Source organism: Dermacentor variabilis, chromosome 6 (assembly GCF_050947875.1).
Source record: "Dermacentor variabilis isolate Ectoservices chromosome 6, ASM5094787v1, whole genome shotgun sequence".
In the NCBI taxonomy this organism is placed as follows: domain Eukaryota; kingdom Metazoa; phylum Arthropoda; class Arachnida; order Ixodida; family Ixodidae; genus Dermacentor; species Dermacentor variabilis.
Window position 1 is genome coordinate 179,399,095 of NC_134573.1, and position 21,033 is coordinate 179,420,127.

At 46.2% G+C, this 21,033-nt stretch overlaps 1 protein-coding gene across 5 annotated transcripts in view; it reads right to left on the bottom strand.

Annotated features, from left to right (window-relative positions):
• The window catches only part of Srrm1 (Serine-arginine repetitive matrix 1), an 83,255-nt gene that overhangs the window by 25,046 nt on the left and 37,176 nt on the right, over positions 1-21,033 (bottom strand). For 4 of the 5 annotated variants that reach the window (XM_075696993.1, XM_075696992.1, XM_075696994.1 and 1 more), the window contains exons 9-11: positions 13,403-13,564; positions 6,263-6,360; positions 4,545-4,723 (exon numbers count right to left, since the gene is read on the bottom strand). In XM_075696993.1, the coding sequence (XP_075553108.1) occupies positions 4,545-4,723; positions 6,263-6,360; positions 13,403-13,564 (439 nt within the window). The remainder of the gene's footprint in view (positions 1-4,544; positions 4,724-6,262; positions 6,361-13,402; positions 13,565-21,033) is intronic. The other variant, XM_075696997.1, reaches the window with a different exon arrangement.

Sequence of the window (21,033 nt, forward strand, 5' to 3'; positions counted from 1 at the left end):
GCAGCGCCTTGTGGACCTGCTCCACCAGTTTCGCGACTGCTTCTTGTCGACACCCAGAGTCAGTCAGGCACCACTGACGAAGCACCGGATTATTACGGAGGAGACAAGGAGACCGATCCGACAAAACCTGTGCCGTGTAGCACCAAAAGAACGCAAAGAGATCCAAGAGCATGTGAGGAAAATGCTCGACGACGACGTTATCCAACCATAAAAAAAAGCCCGTGGGCATCACCAGAAGTGATGGTCAAAAAGAAAGACAGCAGTCTATGTTTTTGTGTCGACTACCGTAAGCTGAACTGGGTCACAAAGAAAGACGTATACCCATTACCACATGTCGACAGGCTGAGGCATGCCCACTACTTCTCGTCGATGGACCTAAAAAGTGGCTATTGGCAAATCGAGGTCGATGAGAGAGACAGAGAAAAGACTGCTTTCGTTATACCTGATAGGCTTTACCAATTCAAGGCCCTGCCTTCAGGTTTATGCTCAGATCCAGCAACTTTTCAGCGACTCATGGATACGGTTCTGTCAGGCCTGAAGTGGCAGACATGCCTTGCATAACTTGACATCACTTTTTTCAGTAATGTTTGAGGAACACCTGAGATGGCTGCTGGCTGTTCTACAAATGATACGGTCTGTTGGCCTAACACTGAAAGCAGAAAAATGTCACTTTGGTTTCGAGGAACTCCAGTTCTTAGGTCGTGTTGTGAGTCATCAAGGTGTCTGCCCTGACGCCGACAAGATCACGGCTGTCACAAAGTTTCCAGCGCCAACAGACAAGAAGGCAGTGAGGCGTTTCCTAAGTCTCTGCGCGTATTACCGAAGATTTATTGCCAATTTTTCACATATAGCTTCACAGTTAACGTGCCTTACAAGAGAAGCATTGCCTCCATATGAGGCAAAGAAGAACAAGCAGCGTTTAATGATCACCGATAGCGCCTGCAAACACCTCCTGTACTGGCTCACTTTGACGAGGACGCTCCTACCATAATTCATACGGACGCTAGCAACATGGGTCTAGGCGCTGTGCTTGTGCAGTGGCAAGACTCAGCCGAGAGTCATTGCATACGCAAGCAGGACGCTGTCACGTGCCGAGCCTAATTATTCAACGACAGAAAAGGAATGCCTTGCGGTGGTACGGGCAGTTATGAAACTGTGCCCATATCTCTATGGCCGTTCCTTCAGTGTTGTCAGCGATCATCACTCACTTTGCTGGCTGACAAACTTGAAGGATACGTCCGGTTGACTAGCATGTTGGAGCCTAAGGCTTCAAGAATTCGATTGTACAGTGGTGTACAAGTATGGACAACAGCCCTCCGACTCCGACTGCCTTTCAAGGTCACCAATTGAAGAGGAAGTCACAGAAGATGGTGAAGACATGGCTTTCATAGGAGTTCTAGACATGGCCACCATTGCTCGTCAGCAGTGGGAAGACAGCGAACCAATTCCGCTAATTGATATTTTAGAAGGCAGAATTTACAAGCGTGCCCAAAACATTTAAGCTTGCCATCATTCTGCTTCCATAATGATGTTCTCTACAAGAAATACTTCTCTGCAAGCGTAAGCAGCCATTTACTTGTTGTCCCAACGTCTCTCCGTCATGAGGTCTTGCAAGCCTGCCACGATGAACCGACATCTGGCCACCCCGGCTGCATGCGAACACTGGCCCAAGTCAAAGATAAAAATTACTGGCCAAGCATTGCCACCTTTGTGAAACATTATGTGCGCATGTGCCTCGATTGTCAACGACGCAAACCACCACATATGAAACCAGCTGGGCTACCAAAACCAGTCCAAGCGCCCACGACCCCATTTGCCCAAATCAGGATGAACTTTCTCAGACCATTCACAACTTCCAATACTAGCAATAAGTGAATAATAGCCGCCACCTATTACCTGACACGCTATGCAGAAACCAAGGCCCTTCCAAGCGACACCACCGTCGAAGCAGCACGATTCTTTATTGAAAACGTGGTTCTGAGGCATGATGTGCCAGCGGTGATAATAACGAGCAGAGGAACTGCCTTTACGGCTACACTCCTAAAGACAGTGATTAGCCTCAGTGGCACGGCTCACTGAAAGACCACAGACTATCAGAGTATGTACGCAGAGTATGTACACAGAGTATGTACGTAGACGTGGAATACAAAAACTGGGATGACATTCTACCGTACATCACATTCGCTTACAACACTGCGCAACAGGAAACAATGCACCATTTAGCCTTTTTTGTGGCCGTGAAGTGACAATGATGCTCGATGCGATGTTGCCACAAGATTGCGGTGATACAGGCACGGACGCTGAAGCTTTCGCTCAACGGGCTGAAGAAGCGAGACAACTCGCCTGTGTCAGAATCACCGAACAACAGGACTATGATGCTCGACGTTACAATCTATGGCACCGATACATCACATATCAGCCAGGCAACAAAGTGCGGGTTCGGAGTCCCATCCGTCGGCGAGGGCTTTCAGAAAAGCTACTCGGGAGGTACTTTAGTCCGACAAGGTTATAGGGCGCCTCAGAAACCTGAACTATGAGGTTATCCCTGACAGTTCTGCTTCCTCCAGGGCGAGGCAGCGTCCACCAGAAATCGTGCACATTGTGCACATGAAGCCCTATTGTTTGGAATGAAGTGCCCACATCTCGTCTGACACATCTTCCTGCTGCTAGGTGAGCATCGGGATGATGCTCTCTCAGGAGGGAGGGAAATGCCACATCTAATATGCCACATGTAGAGAAAGACGATCTCGCGCATTGCAGAAGAGAAGACGAGGTCCCTGCATAATCATTTTCAATTTGTGCATAATTAAAGTGTCCTGCCCTGTTTTATCAGTTCCTCCTGCTCATGAATCATGACAATATGGTGCATAGCTTGCGCCATCTAGAAAAGTCAGTATTGAAACTGCTACTCGCCGCTCCAGTAGCCAACGGAAGTACACAAGCGGCATTGCCATTTTGACCCGTGTTGTATCGGCTTGCGGCGTGGCGTTATCGTAATGGCACCAAACAAAAGAAACGAAAAATTGTGCAAGCTGTAGAGGCATCCTTAAACGTTCAAGCTGGGCACGACTTCAGCATTGATGAGAAAAATGTCCTTTGTTGGGGGGGGGGCAACGGGAGACACTGCTTGCGTGTGTCTCAGCGATGATGACCATTATAAGGAAGATAGCAACGAGGCTAGCAGTGATGATGACATAGAGAGAGCTCGCGATGTTCATACTGAATAAATGCCGTTTTCATTTTATGAACGCTGCCCACACTTTTTTCGGCCTGCATGTTTTTTTTTTCTTTTTCTGGCTTCGGGGCACTTGAGGTGGGCTTAGAATAGGGGCCGGCCTAGGTTGGAGTAGATACGGTATATTATTACAGAAATTTTCAAACAGTAATAAACCATCCTGGGTGTTACTATTGTTTATTACTTTAGAAAGTTTGACATGCTATAACATTGGCCCAATTCAGTCTGGGACATTCATTCTTGCAGCACTTGCTCTGATCATTCAAGATCATTTTGATAGGCCAGTGTTGATGATGATGATTTGGGATTTTTCTTCCCAACTATCATTTCATAGAGAGCTTACCACCAAACTAGCCCAAACAAAAAACAAATTTTCTAAGCTAGGGCTACCCATGAGTAGCAACACTACGCATGCACGTGTATCATCATAATCCTCATTATCATGACCTGTGAATGCTAGGCTGCCATTCTATTTGCAAAGCTGTTGCAACTCGAAGCTAGGATCCCCATAATGTTGTTTGCAAATTAAAATTTAACTCAATTCATAGGTTTTAGATGCCAAAACCCTGATTTGATTATGAGGCACACTGTAGTAGGAGACTGGTTTAATTCTGACAACCAGGAGATCTTTCACATGCCCCCAATTCACTGGACACGGTTTTTTTTGCATTTCGACTCTCCCGTGTGTTATGTTTCCATTTGATACGTCGCCATTCTGCTATGTTCCCGCATATTGCGTTTCGTTTGATTGCAGCAGTCACATAAATTTAGCAGTGCAAAGGAAAATTCACTCTCGCACATTGCTACGTAGATGATAAGTGTGTATGACCAAAGTTACACAAGTGAAGCACTGCACGCATATCAGGAAAAAACGTGCACAGAGTAGTAGGCGAAGCGCCCAAAGAAGTGTGCATTAGTTAAAACTTGTTGGGAACCCCACACACTGGGCCAAATCTGCCGAGTGTAGGGCTACATTTATTTGGGGGCCGGCAAGGTCTTATAGGCACTACATATTTGTTGATTTTTATTATCTTTGACGCAATAGAGCTTCATTATGCGGTGAAGCACCTCAAGAGTAGAAAGGGACCTTTGTTGTAGAACATCGCACGAGTCCCTTAATTATACACACACCGTCCCGGTACTGGTAGCCATTTAGAGTGGTTACTGATGTGTTGATTTGTGGCCTTCCCCAATGTTCCAATTTTTGTTTTTCTGTGGTCCCTTGAAAGATGTGTCAATGGAATCCTACTGTATTCAAGAAAATGTGGCGCGTGCCATTGAAGGCACAACGCAAGTAGAGACAACTTACGCTGTTCCCTACGCGGACTCATAGCAGAGCGAGGTGGTGGCCTGCGTTCATGTGGTGGTGAAGGCATCCTACGTCTCTCTTCGCGTGGGGGGGGTGGAGTTGGCCTGTGTTTCCTGCCAGGGCTCATGCTCCTTCGGTGCTGCAAATGACGGTGCCTTGGGGATGGACTCCTGTAAGGCCTGAAAGAACATTTAGAAGAGTCGCATAGCAATAGGGGTGGAAGTAACCTCTTGGAGCTGCTCAAGAATGCAGTTTCCCAGAAAAGTTACTAGAGATAACTTTGGTGGTCCAGCGAGCATGGGAATAACGAATTTGTCTAAACTTCGTCTTTCTGGCTTTAACCCTTTCGCTGTCGGACCTTTCTGGCCGTAACGTCCCCCAGTGTTGGCTTGGTTTCAGGGAACGAGCATAACATGGAAAGAACATAGCAATTTATTTTTGATTATGATTGGTATAGAAACAACATAGTCAAGGCAATATGCACATTTCAGTGTTCTGCAGCTGTTGTTAGTAAACATCATCATCATCATCAGCCTGACTATAATATCCGTTCAACATCCGAATCTGACGATGCGAAACTCACCTCTTCCTCGCATGAGACTGTCAGAGTCCGAATCCGAGTTCGGCTCGTATTCTGAATCGGAATTGAGCCACCGCTCCAATAAGCAGACGAAGGTCCGCACGCTCAGCCACACGAAAGTAACCGCGCACAGAAAGGATGCGCTTTCAGTCGCCCGCACAACGGAGAGAAATGGGACGTTGCGTGATCAAGAAGACAGAGGGAGATAGAAAAAGGCTAAAACAAAGTTCGAAGGGCTTTACGTTCACTGCTGCAAGTCGGAAGCGAGGGTGCGGCGAGAGAGCGAAAGCAGCAATCGAGTCACTCTTTTCGGAGAGGCAACGGCGCGGTGCGTGCCTCTGAACTTGACGCGCCGTACCAGACACACCAACAGAAGAAAAATAAAAACCTTCAAACCAGCGGAGATGGCAGACAACCCTTTAACCCATAACCACACGTGTGCAACGCATGATACAGCGAACGCGGAGCCACCGCGCCACTCAGCAAAGAGAGAGAGGCACGAGAAGCAGTCGCACCCTACTCTTCAATACATGTACTGACACAGGTCGAGGCGAAAATAGGAACTTGTAGAAAGAGCCAGCAGATGGCGCGGCCAGTCCAGGAGCACCAGCTTTGCACTCAGGCGCGAAATTTTGAACGCACGATAGAGAACGTACCGGTACATCAGTGACACTGTGGGGGGGGAAGCACGAAGCCGTACCGGTACGTCCGTGACAGCGAAAGGGTTAAATGACTGTTTGATTTTGCTGATTGAGTATTTACAACAGAACCTTGCATTACAAGTGCAGCCACTTGCAACGACTATGCATGTGCACAGAAACTTACTGCCTCCATGCATTTAGAAGAACATGATTGTTTGGAAATTTATAAAGTTAATAATGCAATAAATAACACCACAAGAATGTGTAAGGTCAGAGGCATGAAGATAGCACAAATGTGCTAATTCTCATGGTAGCTGAACGATGCAGTGCTGGAGTTCCCTCTCATGCTTGTTGTAGGAAGCTTTGGGGGCTCATGAAGCAGAAAAGCCTTGAATACGCATGTCTAGCTAGACTGTTGGTCCAGAGACTTGAACAACAATTTGGGTCTCCAAAACACTCAGGGGCAAGACAAGTGGAATCTTCAAAGACAAGCCTACCTGGCACGTGGAGGACTTGGCCGTGGTCTACGTCTCTCTGGCGATACCGAGGCTCCAGAACCAGAGGATGACGCTGAGCCACTTCGTCTGTGGCCACCCTGCCACATAAACACCAAGAAAGGCTTTTCACATGTGTTCAGGGACAACCTTCTGTGTAAGCTCTCAATCAAGTAGATAGAAATACAAAAGCAATCTCATTCAAGAACCTCCAGCACATTCAACCGATGAAATGCTTTAGAATTTAGGAAAAGCAAGAATTTGAGTGGCTGAGTGGATTTAAATAGGCAAATACCACATTTGCACGATTCTACCGCACTCCCAATTGTAATGCGCAGTTATGTTAGCGCCCAAATACATAAAAGATAATTTGGTGCCGATTCTAGCGCACACATCAAGCAAAAAAACCCGAGTGGATGCGTACCGCGTTGAAACAATTCTATGTAACACACAAAGGCACACAGACACGCACACAGCTGAATCTTAGCGTCTCGTGGCTGTAGGAGTCCAACGAGACCTCCTTTTCACTGTCTACCGACCGCAGAAAGTTCGAAGCTTATTTTTTCTTTCTTTGTTATAGAAAGAGGACACAAGAGCTAAAGGCCATGTGGCCTGACAGGGGCTCCTGTTCCTAAGCGCATTCGGCATACACATCACATCACTTTATTTTTCTTAAAGACCCCTTTTGGGGGCTGTTACATAAGGGGTGGGGCTTACAAGATGCAGGCGTTTACAGAAGCCGAAAATGTGGATGGACAGGTTATGGCAGCGATATAGTGGGGAAGGCTGTTCCAGTCAGTTGCCGTGCGTGAAAAAAATGAGTTCATTAACTCTTTCAGTACGGCGCCATAGGCCATCGGACACAGAGTTCCGATGACTTTGAATCTCCCGCAAAATTTTTAACCGCCGCGCTACAGACAACTAGCTCCATCTGGCGGATTCATTTAGAACTCCTCTTTCAGTTTCGTTTTTGTTTTTTGTTGTCTGCGTGCCGAGGCGCCGCTGCAAGTGAAATTTGAACCGAAGGTGGTTTCGAGTTCAGCGAGAATGGCATCCGGTCGTCCCGTCAGCGCACGACAACTGACTCCTGTTCCAAGCACTTTGACCGCTTCTGCTGCTGATTTTTGTGATCCAAGCAGCAGTCATAGCTCAAGCTACGATGCGGGATCGTCAGATTTTAGCTGTGATGAAGACGCTCCAGCTCAAGTGCCCCCAACGTCAACAGGTGCTCGCAGGTAGGTTTCGTTTTTGACTTCGCGCTGTAATTATACAAAAACGTGGTTCAGATTTGACGAATGCAGTTTTATTTTTGTGTTTAGGGTTTCAACAACCTACGGCGGGGATATTTTGCCAAGTACACTGCGCCGTATCGAGTTTCAACCCACGAGACAGCCCGGTGCCCATGTCGGAGCAGTGCTGCGGAGTGACGCGCGTCGGTTCTCAAGAGCGCTGGATTTTTTCCTCTTGTTTTTTACTACAGAGGTGATCAAGACTTTGTGTGAGAACACAAATAAATATGCCTGGATGCATATTTTGGACCGACCGACATACTCTCGACGTGACGGCTCTTGGGAAGAAGTCACTCCACTGGAGATGCTCAGACTTATTGGGATAATCATCTATATGGGAGTTGTTGAAGTGCCACGACTGCACTTATACTGGCGATCAACAGGAGTATTCAGTAATCTTCTCCCGCGAAATATTATGCCAAGGGACCGTGTTTTCGCGTTGCTGTCATTCCCAAGTGTAGGGGACCCGGAGGACTTGGCAGCTGCAGCATCTGTTGGAAAGACTTGGAGGGTGTCCTGGCTTCTGGATCACACCAATCAAGAATCTGCAAATTTGTTTCAACCACAGCGTGACCTCGCCGTTGACGAACGCATGGTGAAATCGAAGGCTCGATCAGGTATAAGGCAATACATTCGAGACAAGGTGACGAAATTTGGATATAAACTGTGGGTGCTGGCAGATTCAAGAACTGGATACACCCTTCAATTTTCAGTGTATACTGGCAAGCGTGAGGCACCAGGACCCCATGGCTTAGCCTTTGACGTCGTGAGCAAGATTTGTACAAAGTACCTTGGTCAAGGCTACAGAGTTTATATGGACAACTTCTACACTTCAAAAAAACTTTTTGAACACCTCCTCGAGCACAAAACTCTTGCATGCGGAACAACACGCAAAGATCGTCGCTGTTTTCCAGTTGAATTGAAAGACTCATCATGGGAAAAAAGCGCAGAGCGTGGAGATGTCCGATGGATTCGTGACGGCAACATCCTTTACATGCAGTGGAAAGACCGGCGTGCTGTAAACTTGATGAGCACGATGCACACAGCAAATGAGCATGTGCCTGCCAAGAGAAGAGAGAAAAGGGGGCGCCAATGGGCTCTGAGAGTCATCCGAAAGCCACTCCTTGTCCACGACTACAATGCCGGGATGTTAGGCGTGGACAAATCAGACCAAATAATTGCCACATACAACGTCCTCAGAAAATGCGTACGTTGGTGGAAGACGCCGTTTTTTCACTGTGTGGATATCGCGTGCGTGAACAGTTTCATACTGTTCCAGCAGCACCGAAAAGACAACCCAGCAGTTGGAGAACTTTCTCGAAGCACCTACTTTGACCAGCTTGCATTTAGGGAAGAACTGATTCAGCAAATATTTGACTATGATGAAGTCGCAGAAGGTCATGCTCCTTTCTCACCCCCCTTCTCACCCTTGGACCCCATTCGGCACCAACCAAAAAGAATGAAGAAGAGGAGTAATTGCAAAATCTGCTACCAAAAAACAAAGACACAGAACAGAACAAACGTCATGTGCTCCACTTGTGAAATATACCTTTGCTTCTTGTCCTCACGGGACTGCTTCACCGAGTGGCACAGCCGTCAAGGCTGCTAGATTGATGGGCCCCGATAAATGCAATACGTGGTGTACAGGACTGATATATATTGGAAGCATAGCTAAGGGGCCTAGTAACAGTTTGTATATTTCAGAATTCTCAAAATAATTTTCTGGCTAAGCACAGTCACTGATTTCTCTTTGTTTATACTTTTATGTGCACATTCTTTAGTTTATTTGACAAATAAAATGTGAACAATTCTAAATCTCACAGCACAGTCCTTGTTTATATAAAAAGCCACACCAATAAGCTACGATTTGCTGCATAGCAATGTTAAATGCGTTTCGTTGTTCAAGAGAAAAAAATTTTTTTTCTGAAAGCACTCTAAATTAGCCACTTTTCTGCCGTAACGAAAGAGTTAAAGTAGTAGTACGGGCTCGTGGACGCAAAACTTGAAGAGGGTGACCAATGCGAATAGATCTGCGTGGTGGGGGTGCGCAGATGTATGGTTCTTGTCTTAGGGGTGAATAAAAGAACTTGTGATACAAAGCATGACTGGCAATGCGATGGCGAGCAGAAAAATCACAAAAACCTGACTGCAATTTTGGAGATGATATGCTAACGTCGCATGAGTATGAAGAGTGAATAAATCTGGTATAGCCCGATTTTGTACAGCTTCGATGGCATTTGTTAAATATGCTTGATGAGGGTTCCAGATGGGTGATGCGCATTCCAGTTTAGTTCTGATAAGGGAGATGTATGCTTGTAGTCTGACGTGTTGAGGGGCTTCCCGCAGGTGACGTTTTAAGAAACCTAATGTTTTAATAGCTGATGATATTAGGTTAGTCACATGCAGACAGTTATATTAACAGGCAATGGCTTATTTATTGGTTTAAATATTACATACTTGGTTTTGTTGACATTCAATTGTAGTTTGTTTATGTACAGCCATTCAGATAATAAATGCAAGTAATTATTTATTTCTTTTTCTAAGTGTTGCAGGGGAGAATTCGCAAAGAAAAGATTAGCATCATCCACGCACATGATGGCATTAGGTGAGGAAGAAATGTTAGGAAGGTCATTAATATAAAGGCACAGGACCAAGTATGGATCCCTGTGGCACGCCAGTCTGTATTTTGAGAAGTGAGGAAGTCGCCTGATTAAATAAAATAAACTGGTAACGATCCATTACGTAACTCCTCCTTAGATCTAATGCTGTACCACGTATACCGTAGTCAAATTTGGACAGAAGTAAAACAAGATTTGCACTAAGAAACGCCTTATGTAGGTTCAGAAATAAACCTACCGTATAAAATTTTTTCTATATTTTGTAGTATTTCATGTTTTATATTTAGGAGTGCATTCTCAGATGATGTATTCTTTTTTTTTTTGAAATCCATATTGTGCCGTACTGATAATAGCATATTTCCTTAAGAAACCCTCTAGTCACGTGTTTAGAACGGTTTTAAAAAGTTTTGAAAAAAGAGGTAGTATTGATATACGTCGGAAAATGTTTACACTATGGTCAGCGCCACCTTTATGAATAGGGCAAACTCTGGCTACTTTAACTTTGCTAGGAAAAATTCCGGATTCAAACATTTCATTAATAATGTGAGCTAAGAAATTAGAGTTGATGTCAGACGCATATTTTATAGGCAAGATGCCGTGATACCGTCAAAACCTGCAGCAGTGTTTGACTTAAAGTTATCGATCATGCTTTCTACTTCGCTTGGCGTTGCTGGAAATGCATTAGAAATTCCACTCGTACAGCAAACTAGAAAATGGCGACCACAAACCCCCGAAGGGGGGAGGGGGGGGGGATCCGTTCGATGGCAGTGTGGCTAGCTACCTTGCAATGAGTTTTTTTTTTTTAAGTAGAAAACGGCTTTCTTTTTGATTTTGAGTAGAATTAGTTACAGTTGTAATGTGCATGCAAATTTGAATGCACTTTTATCTAAAAAATGTGCACGTTAGAATTGTGCAAATACAGTCATGCGAATTACAACTTTAACACTGTGGAACACACATATTACATAAGAATGCTAAACATATCCCTGTTGCATGTCTGCTAAACTTTGATTTTCTAACAACATTTATTAGGTAATAAATCAGACTACGATTGGTAAATATCTCCATTTGTCACTGCTTCCAAATATTGACATAAAACCAACTGAGACAGTGAGGACAGTACATCATGCTTCTGCATTCAAGTGCACGTTTTACAATTTTCAGTAAAGAGACATCGACCAAAGGTGGGACTGCTCTATCACCCTGTGCTAGGAAGCAGGCGTGGCCTAGAAGGGTACAATGGTTGAAAATAAGGCCACAAGATCATAGTTACTAACATTATCCACACATATGTCAAACATACTAAGGCCTGTTATGTGCATAAATCCGAGTGAAGCCCGGGCAACATGTTGCCCATACTGGTTTAATGTAACTGATGACCTAATGCAACAATCTGAACTGTCTGCTATGTACAAGGGTCGTTCAATAAAGATTTCCCCTGACCGACTTCCCTTTGGTGTGCATTCTTTACAGGCCAGATAAAAACACACAGCTCTGTCCTAATAGCTGTTTTCGCTTTACGGGTCTCAAGACTAAGGAAGGTGGGATGGGAAAGAAGGCAGTAGACTACAGTTACCAACTTTCTCTTTCACAAAGGCAACACAGCCTAACAGATTCATCTAGCTACCTTACGTCAGTATAATGAGCGACGCTGCGGCTAACGAACTAACGACATGTAGGGTTTCTCTACTACATTCTTGACATTGCTATGCTCCATGAACTTTCAGATGGATTGGATTGGGTTGGATTTTTTCGTCAATGTGACCAGACAAAGTGCTGGATGTGGATAGAAACTGGACACAACTGCATTTTCAGGGAGATTTTCCTGTCAACCATACAACTGGAAGAAATGGTCGAAATCTGGGAGACTTGGCAGGTATGCCCATCGTATGATGTTGTGTACTGGCATCAGCAGTTCAAATGTGGGTGGAACTTGGTAGGAGCAGCACCAAATTCTGGTGGACCTCATCCAGACATTAATAGGGAACACTGTTACAAAAGTGGAGGCTACCATTTGGAAGATTGCCTTATAAAGGTTCAACAACCAGTTGAAAAGGTCAAGATCAGTGTACGGTACAGAGGAAATATTATTCAGGAACATCTGCCCATATGAAAGGTGTCAGCACACATTGGGTTTTTCACTTGCTTTCCAATTTTCACAAGGATGATCAATAGACCTGCCGCTGCGAACTTTTGGCCGCATGCTTTAAAAACCAAGATGACTTTTTTGTAAGATTGACTACACTGGGTGAAGAAAGGGTTCATCATTGTGACCTAAAAGCTAGTTTCCAGACTAAACAATAGAAACGCTATGGCTTGCAATTTTCTGCTAGCAAGGTGAAGCTGTCAGTTTTCTGGTACCAGTGAGGGTTACGAGAGACTGCCTTCCGACAGGTGCCACTATAATGGCAATCTGTTATGCTAACTTGCACATAAAATTAAGGGAAGTCATAAAAATCAGCAGGCAGAGCATGCTGCCAAAAGGCATACTTATGTTGGAAGAGAAGGCTCCTGTTCACAACTTACATGTTGCACAAATGGAATCACGTTCCTGTGGATATAAAATTCTTTGCCCTCACCCGTTCTCCGAACTGCACTCTTACACCTCTTTCTATCTATGGCGTCATTTTTTTAAGAGCAGGCAGTTCACACACTCATTGCTGAAGTCAAGCCATGGCCAACCTTAGGACTTCTACAAGAGTGGCTGCAGCAGAGCAAAAAAATGGCAGAAGTGTGTGACACTCAGTGGCAGCTATGGAAAAAAGAGAAATAAATAGGCCACCTTTCGTGCTTCTCAGCCCACTGGAATTGGTTCAGGGAAAATCTTCATTGAATGCCCTTGTGCTATTAGGTATGCCAAATGAAAGAGCCAATGCTTGCTCTTCTAACGAAAATGGGGGGTCATAAAACGTATGGATGACAGACAAATGGATATATAGAGCTTAGCATCCCAAAGCATGGAGGGGCTATGCAGAGACTATGAGTAATGGGAAGTGGGGCTCTCCAAATTGATTCTGACCAACTAAGGTTCTTTGTTATGCCCAGAATGTTTGGTAGATGAATGCCTTTGAACTTGGCCTTTTCAAAATGCCGCAGTCACTGAACCACCCACCACGTCTGGCATAAAGCTCATATGAAGTCTCGCATGTTACAGAATTCTGTAATACTACCAATAACACACAGCACTGTGCGTTTCAAAACGGGAGACCCAGATAAACGTGCAGGTGCACACTAACCCTCCTGCGTCCAGCTCCTCTAGACTTGTCACCAGCTGGCCTTCGGGCAGCTGGGCTCTCATCTGAGCTGCTCGCAGACTCCTCCTGGCCCTGAGACCGGTAGTGGCGCTTCTGCTGCACCGAGTTCTTGCGCTGGCCCAGTTTTTCCAGCAGCGGAGAGACCTGAGCACACCGATGAGGCTACATAATGACTTCTCTGGTCGCTGGACAAGAGCCACGTTGACACATCATTTAACAATGCATTGCCAGTGTATGAATCCCCGCTGGCCCAAACTGTGCTGCAAACACAGCAATGTGTCCCTAAGAGCTTTCATCAGCCATTTGGCGTTCACTGAAAACGAGAATTCCAAAGCCAAAGAAAACACATCACCCTATTTCATAAATTGCCTCTGCGTGTTGCAACCATGGTGCACACCAGGACTACTGATGGGCCCAAAACTTGGAGAACAAAGAAACTTGAGAAGCTATAAAAGGACCGTAGTGTACAAGCGACGGAACAGAAAATGCATCTGTTGTGTTAGAAAGGAAGACTGCAGTGTTGGTGAAAGAGCAAACGAAAGTACAGTCATACCTCGCTATAATGAAGCTGCATCTGACATGAAAATACCTTTGTGATATCAGATATTCAACATAAGCGTATCCTCATTTCCCAGTGATATCGGTGACATATTTTAGACTTCTGTTACATTGAAACTCGATCTTAGTACATGTTCTAGTTAATATAGGAAGAAGCAAGTCATGTAATGCATAGAGCAGATATATGAGTCTATTAGAGCAAGAGATGCCACAGAAAGTGAAGCACAGATGAGGGTGGCAAGACAGTGGGTGATGCGACTACATTAGGAAATTTACAGGCATAGCATGACGTTGGCCAACGCAAGAAAGGCATAATTGGAGACCACAGGAAGAGAGTGACCGAAAGAAATAAGCTGGCGCCAGTGGTTCTCCCAGTATAGGTCTAGCCTGCAGACGTGCTTGAACGTGAAAACTACAGTAAAACCTCGTTAAACCGTACCCGCTTAAACAGTAGTTTTGTTTTAGAAGTAGTAAAGTCAAATCCCCGACTCAGCGGCCATTGAACATAATGTGCTTTGTATCTGCATAAACCGTACCAGCTTATTGCGTACGCATCGCTTAAAACATAGTGTTTCCCCTTTTCATCACGCAAACACGGCGGTGCGCCGTCTTCATCGGGCAGCCCGGCAGAACAACAAGCCTCAGAGATCGGTACAACGGCCTCCAAGCGCTCTGTGCGTTTGCGCGTGAAGCCGCATCAACATCAACATCATTTCGACGCCGTGCCAGAGAACGTTGTGGCGTTGTGCAAACGAGGACTCGCGTCATGCCGTAGCTCGGAAAAAAAAGACGCCGGGTGCTCAGCATAGAAGAAAAATTAGACATCGTCCGTGCTATCGAACGTGACACGAAGTCGGCGCTGGCAGGCGACAGGAATCTGCTGTTGATTGCGGTGTGCAGCATTTCGATTGTGAAGAAGTTGCTCGGCAGCGCTGCTGCGACCGTAAAGAGATGTCGGCTACGAGGTTTGACTTTTCGCCATCGTTGCCTCTGTTGTGGCTCAGTGGCTCAGAGTGGGATCAACAGACCATAACATATCTTAAAATTATAATGTTATAAAATGGTACGAACAATCACAGTTCTATCCCTTAGACAAAGAATTATATATTTAGAACAGCACAAGAGGTTGCGAAACATAGCACCGGTTATTCAACACTAATGAAATAGGTTTCACTGTGGTTTTCATTAAACTTGTTCTTTGTTACTGCCAAGCTTTTTAAACCTTCAAGTGTTCTTTTGTGTGCATGAACTGCAAAATCTTTGTTGAGAGACAGAGCATTTTTGAGATAGACATATTGTCACATTGCCTGCTATGTACAACACAGGGCCTTTATACCCGACTCTTCATTCGCACATTTTCATCATCTTGTTTGTCCCTTTTGGCTCCCTTAATCATTACTCTCTCACCTCTGCATTATCTAATCTGAACTGTGCTGATTTTTTTAATGCAAATTATATCACTGAAGATTAGATTGTTTTCTGCCATGACCGATGTTATGCAGTGACTGGTCAAATTTTTGGTGGCGGTCAGAAAAACTGAAAGCACACCTAAGGCCCGTTTTGAATCTTGGGAAGAGCGCCTTTGGGTAGACCTTACTTTACGTGACCATTATAATAACCTCATGGGTAATTACTACTTCCCACCTAATTTGGATTGCTCTTCCTTCGTAACACACATTGACAGCCTTTTTTAAGTGACACTGATCTTAGTGAGCAGAGAGTCGAAGTATATGGTGATCTTAACCTTCCTTGTACTGACTGGGTGTATAAAAGCATGGACCACTGTGATTTGGTCACTGAAAGCAAGGTTTCTTGGTTTCTCCTTTTTATCAACTTTTGTGGGCTCAAGCAATACAAAACCTTAAAATATCCTGTTGGAAATATGCATGATGTACTGCTATCAAGCTCATCAGTAGACAAGTCTTGTTCAAGCTGCAGAACCACTAGTAAAAATTGATCCATTTCATCTGACGTTCGCGGTGAATACAAGCTTGCTTTTGTAACCTGTGTGGTTTCTTTGAGGCCAGTTTACTGTACAGTAAAACCTTGTTAAACCGTACCCGCTTAAACAGTAGTTTAATTTTTAAAGTAGTAAAATACAATCCCCGACTCAGCAGCCATTGAACATATGCGTTTTGTATCTGTATAAACCGTACCTGCTTATTGCGTACGTATTCGTTAACACGTAGTGTTTGCACTTTTCGTAACGCAATCACGGTAGTAGGTTGGCCAGGCAGAAGAACGAGCCTCAGAGATCAGAACGACCTCCAAGCATGGACGCAGAGGGTGCTTGGAAGGGCGAAGCCACATTAACATCAACATCATTCGGCGCCAAATCGGAGAGCGTTGTGGCTGGCTAGTGGTTGCCTGTGTTGTGGAGTCGTGCAAGCTAGCACTTGCATCATGCCGAAGCTCAGACAAAAACTGGGTGCTCAACATAAAAGAAAAATTGGACATCGTTCATGCTATCGAACGTGGTACATAGTCGGCGCTGGCACGTGAGAAGGATCTACCGTTGACTATGGCGTGTGACATAAGGAATGCGAAGAAGATTCTCAGCAGTGCTGCTAGGACCGCAAAAAGATGTTGGCTACGTGGTTCAGCTTTCCGAACCTCGACTTTTCGCCATCACTGCCTCTGTTATTGCTGAAGTGTCGCCAAACAGTGATGAGCACGACAAGGAAAGCAACAGCATGGGCGATTCAGACCAGACAGTGGCAGAAGCTGCGTGTTAGGTCAGCCTTATGCGGGTGTTTGCTGCGAAGAGGGGGCTCGCGGAAAAGCTGGCTTGCAGCTTAAGGGTGTTTGAGGCCACTGTCGTCGCTGCTAGGCAGCGGCAGCATCAAATGAAAATACAGTCGACTCCCGATAATTCGAAGCCGCTTAATTGGAATTTTCGTTTAATTAGAAGTGAAGTGCTGGTCCCGTCAGTTCTGCATGTAATCCTATAAAAGAAATCGCTCGATAATTCGAAGTCCTCATCCAGTAATATTGTTTAATTGGAAGTTAATTTTCAGCCGGGATCCTCGAGGTGACCATCATTCTTTGGTAGAATGTGCAATTTTTCAAGTGTTGCAACAGTTCCGTGCTCCGCGTTGGTGTCATCACCACCGCAGCCGCCCGCAACGCCATCCTTCTTGGAGCGGTGCGATTATTCATTGCTACGGCTGCCGTGGCCTCCGCGATCAACTCCGGCGGGAGGCGAGCGCGTGGCCAGAGCTGATCGCGGAGGCCACGCGGTTGCCATAGGTGCACGCAGCGCTGCATACTGGCAGTGGCGAGATTGTGCGAGATTAGTCTTGCAGCGTGCGCAGCGTATGTCGAGGCGTGCGTTGTCGAGCCCCTTTGTGCGGGAAGCTCATAGGCAAGGTTGTTCCACGAGTGATTCGGAATTGACTGTACCTAGTCGCGCAGTTTATAGCCATGGCAAACCGTGGCTCTTATCGCACGCTCGACCTGGCAACGAAAGTCGAGGTTTTGAAGGAAGTTGAGAAGGGAGGTGCCGCCAAACAAGACATAGTGCGGAAGTACAGGATCAAGCCGAACACGCTCTCTAACTACATCAAGAACAAGCGCACAATAATGCTGCTTCGGACCGCAAGGTGTTGTTTCTTGTCGATCACTGCAGTGCTCACGTGAATGTGCCAGCCTTGAGTGCAATACGCTTCGCATTTTTGCCTGCAAACACGACGGCTGTTTTGCAGCCAATGGACCAAGGCATCATCAAGAATGTTAAAGTCCTGTACAGGTGGCACCTCCTTGAGCGCATGATTTTGTGTATGGATAGCTCCACAAAGTACGAGGTGAGCCTGCTTAGTGCCATCCACATGTTGGCGCGAGCATGGGATCGTGTGAAGCAAGAAACAATTGCAAACTGCTTCAGGGCTTTCGGTTTTGTGGCAGCTTCTTCGGAGGATGCCTCTGAAATTTCAGCGGAGGAAGCGTCAACAAGTGAGCTTGACGGCACTGATTTTGGCGATGCTCTCGGGGACGTCAATTTTGAAGATTACGTCGCCGTAGACAAGGCGGTCGAAACGTGCGGTGCGCTGACGGATAGCGAAATTGTAGAGATTATTCGGCCCCAGGAAGCGACCCAGGAAAGCGACGATGACGTTGAAAGCGAGCCGCAACCTTAAAGCCCCTCAATTTTTCAAAAGTAGCGCCATTCTTAGATCTTTCCGCCACCCCGCTCACCCTGGCGCGTCCTCCTCCACGCTTCCTGTCGCCCGGCCTCCTCCGCTCCCCCATTGGCCAATCTGTGTCACGTGGAAGCAGGCGCCGCGCTTTTGTATATTTTTTCTTTCCAGCGTGGAGCAGGCGCCGCGCTTTTGTATATTTTTTACTTTCCAGCGCGCGCCGACCTCCATTGTTGGGCCTGCGCGACGAAAGTACGGCATGGTACGGCAGGCGGACTGACGGAGTGCGGTAATATAATGTGTAGGGCCGAGAACTTAATTGCGATGTCATGCTGCTGCGCCTTCGGTTGCCGCAACAGACACAGCGAGGGCAAAACGCAAAAAGAAGTGCGAATTCGCAGGATCAGGTGGGCTGACTTCGAGGAAGTGGCAAACAACGCACGGCTTAGTGAAGTAAGGGCCACGGCTACTCACAACCTCTTATTTCGAGCCTAGATCACGCCTTCCGTTTCGAAAAAGTGTGTGTTCATGCTCTGCGTGGTTTTTAGCGCGTTGTCTGACTTTTTTTTTTCGAATGTGCTCTCTTTGTTTCGTGTAGTTTCGTCTTGCGGTGAAATGCACGCATCTGCAGCTGGCCTGTGACATAAAAGCGACTTTATTCAGGGTGTGTTTTGAGCTCCACCAGAAGTTAGCACATTCTCGACGCTTTTGCAAGGCTCAGTATGACTTACGATGCAGTCTTTTAGCTTCGAATGTACGCCCGCATGTATTGATTTGGTTTGTGGTGATTAACGTTTTTAACGTTCCGAAGCGACTAAAGCTAGGATGCAGGTCGTAGTGGATGGCTCCGGATAACTTTATCTAGCTCGCCTGGGGATGTTTAACGTGCACTTTGATCGTAGAGTCGTACGTGCACGGGCCGGTAAATTCCTCGATGGCGTTTCATAATACTCGCGCGGGCGCGCTAGCGCTGCTTTAGAAGTTGGCGCCTCGGCGCGATTGTATTTCTTCAATAAATTTTATTTACTAGTTGTAACACCTTGTCATTCTTTCGTATTATTGACGGCGCCTTCAGGGCACCAAAGCGGCAACGGGAAAACCAAAGCTAGAAGCAGGGCTGGATGGGGCTCGCCGTAGCCTGTGCATGCCAAGGGGGTGTAAGATCGCGGACAGCCAATTTTGCATGTGAACACTCCCTGCGACGCCTGCATTATTGTAATGTCACGTGCTCTTCAGAGGCCTCCGTTAGCCATTACATGTGCCCTCCTGGAGCAGTACTTGTTCACACAGCCGCACACAGCCATTCCGGCCGTGTGCGGTCAGCAATCTCTCACGCACCGGCCGAGCAAAAGTATCCTGCAGGTACGTAAATGAACCTACGAAACCACGTAAAAATACTTTCACGCTGTCAACACCTGAAACTTTGATAATTACGCGCGTTTGAGTACACCGCGAGCTTGCGTCGTGTTTCAGCAACACGAACTCTCAACGTCGCGCGCTTTACGCCTTAAATACGCCTTGAATAATGGTAGTTTTCTCTATTTCTTCCGCAATTCCAACACGAAATTCTAAAGGCCAGTTACCGACTGACGAAGCAAGATCTCGATTGAAAAAACTGCTCCGCAGGGCTCAAACGAACTTTTCTGCGGATTTCCTCCCGTAGCGTGTTAGCCGTCGTCTGCTACGGCAGGCCCACCACCGGCGGCGCCACCATCGAGGCCGCGCCGAGCGGAGGAGGAGGGAAGCGAATGGCGCTACTTTGGGAGATTCAGGGGCTTTACGCAACCTAAGGCTGCCGATGTAGTTGCGGGCCTTGCTCTCGCGGAGCGCTTCTTTGCCGCTGAAGGTAACGCGGAAGAAGCGTTCCGCCACATCTACAGCCTGCAGAACTTGCTTTCAGCAGCGCGATTCGGCAAGGAGAAGCAAAGCAAGATGACCGACTATTTTTCTTAGAGAAAATACTCGATTTCGCCACAAATAAAGTGCTGTTCTTGTGTTTTGTGCTTAATTGGAAGTTAGTTTAATTCGAAGTTTTTTGCGGTCCCCGTGAACTTCGTATTAACGGGAGTCGACTGTACTGCTGTACTGAAATGCGCAGAACTCGACAACAGCGAGATCATTCGTCAGGTTTCTGCTGCGTCGCCGGACTATGACTCCGAGTTGGAAGATGACGCACAATGTACTACTCTGCCGTCGCATACGGAGCGTGTACAAGCAGTGACTGTGCTTTCAGCCGCCTATAGTGACCGTACAACCCTCTGCGAGATTCAGGCTTATCTGATAGCGCGTAAATGGAACAATGTGCAACAGTGCATTCACGATTTCTTCAAGCCTACTGCCGAGCCCGAATAAGTGCGTGCAAATAAAGGATTCTTTTTTCTTTTTCTTAATCTGCTTTTTCGGACACCTGTTTATTTGGCCATTTCCGCAGTCCCCGTGAGGTCCGAATAAACGGTCAGTGACTGTATTTTGTTTGTATGGCCTTAGTTGCATGTTCTTTAACCCTTTCAGGGTCAATGACGAAAATATACGGCGCCATCTGTATGTTTAAAAAGCGCTAATTTCCTAATTTTTTCTTTCCTGGCATGTGATGCCACTATGTGGGAATACAGGGATTTTTTTTCTTGCGCCTCCCTCTCTCGGTGTTCGTTGCATGGTTTGTTTTAGAGCTAGTTTGCTCTGGCGCGTCTATATATAACCGCTTGCACATTGTCGCGCACGCGGACGGTTTCGGCTTCTAGCGCTCACAAAACTGATGGCTATCTCGTTACTAATCGCTCAAAGGGCGGCCGCTTATTTCTCACTCGTTTAGTGTTCACAGGGGTGAGCATAGGAGGGATGCCACTGTGCATGCGTTTCCTTTTCTTTCTTTTTGGGGGGGGAGACTCGCAATATCTAATTGCATCTGGTTGGTGATAA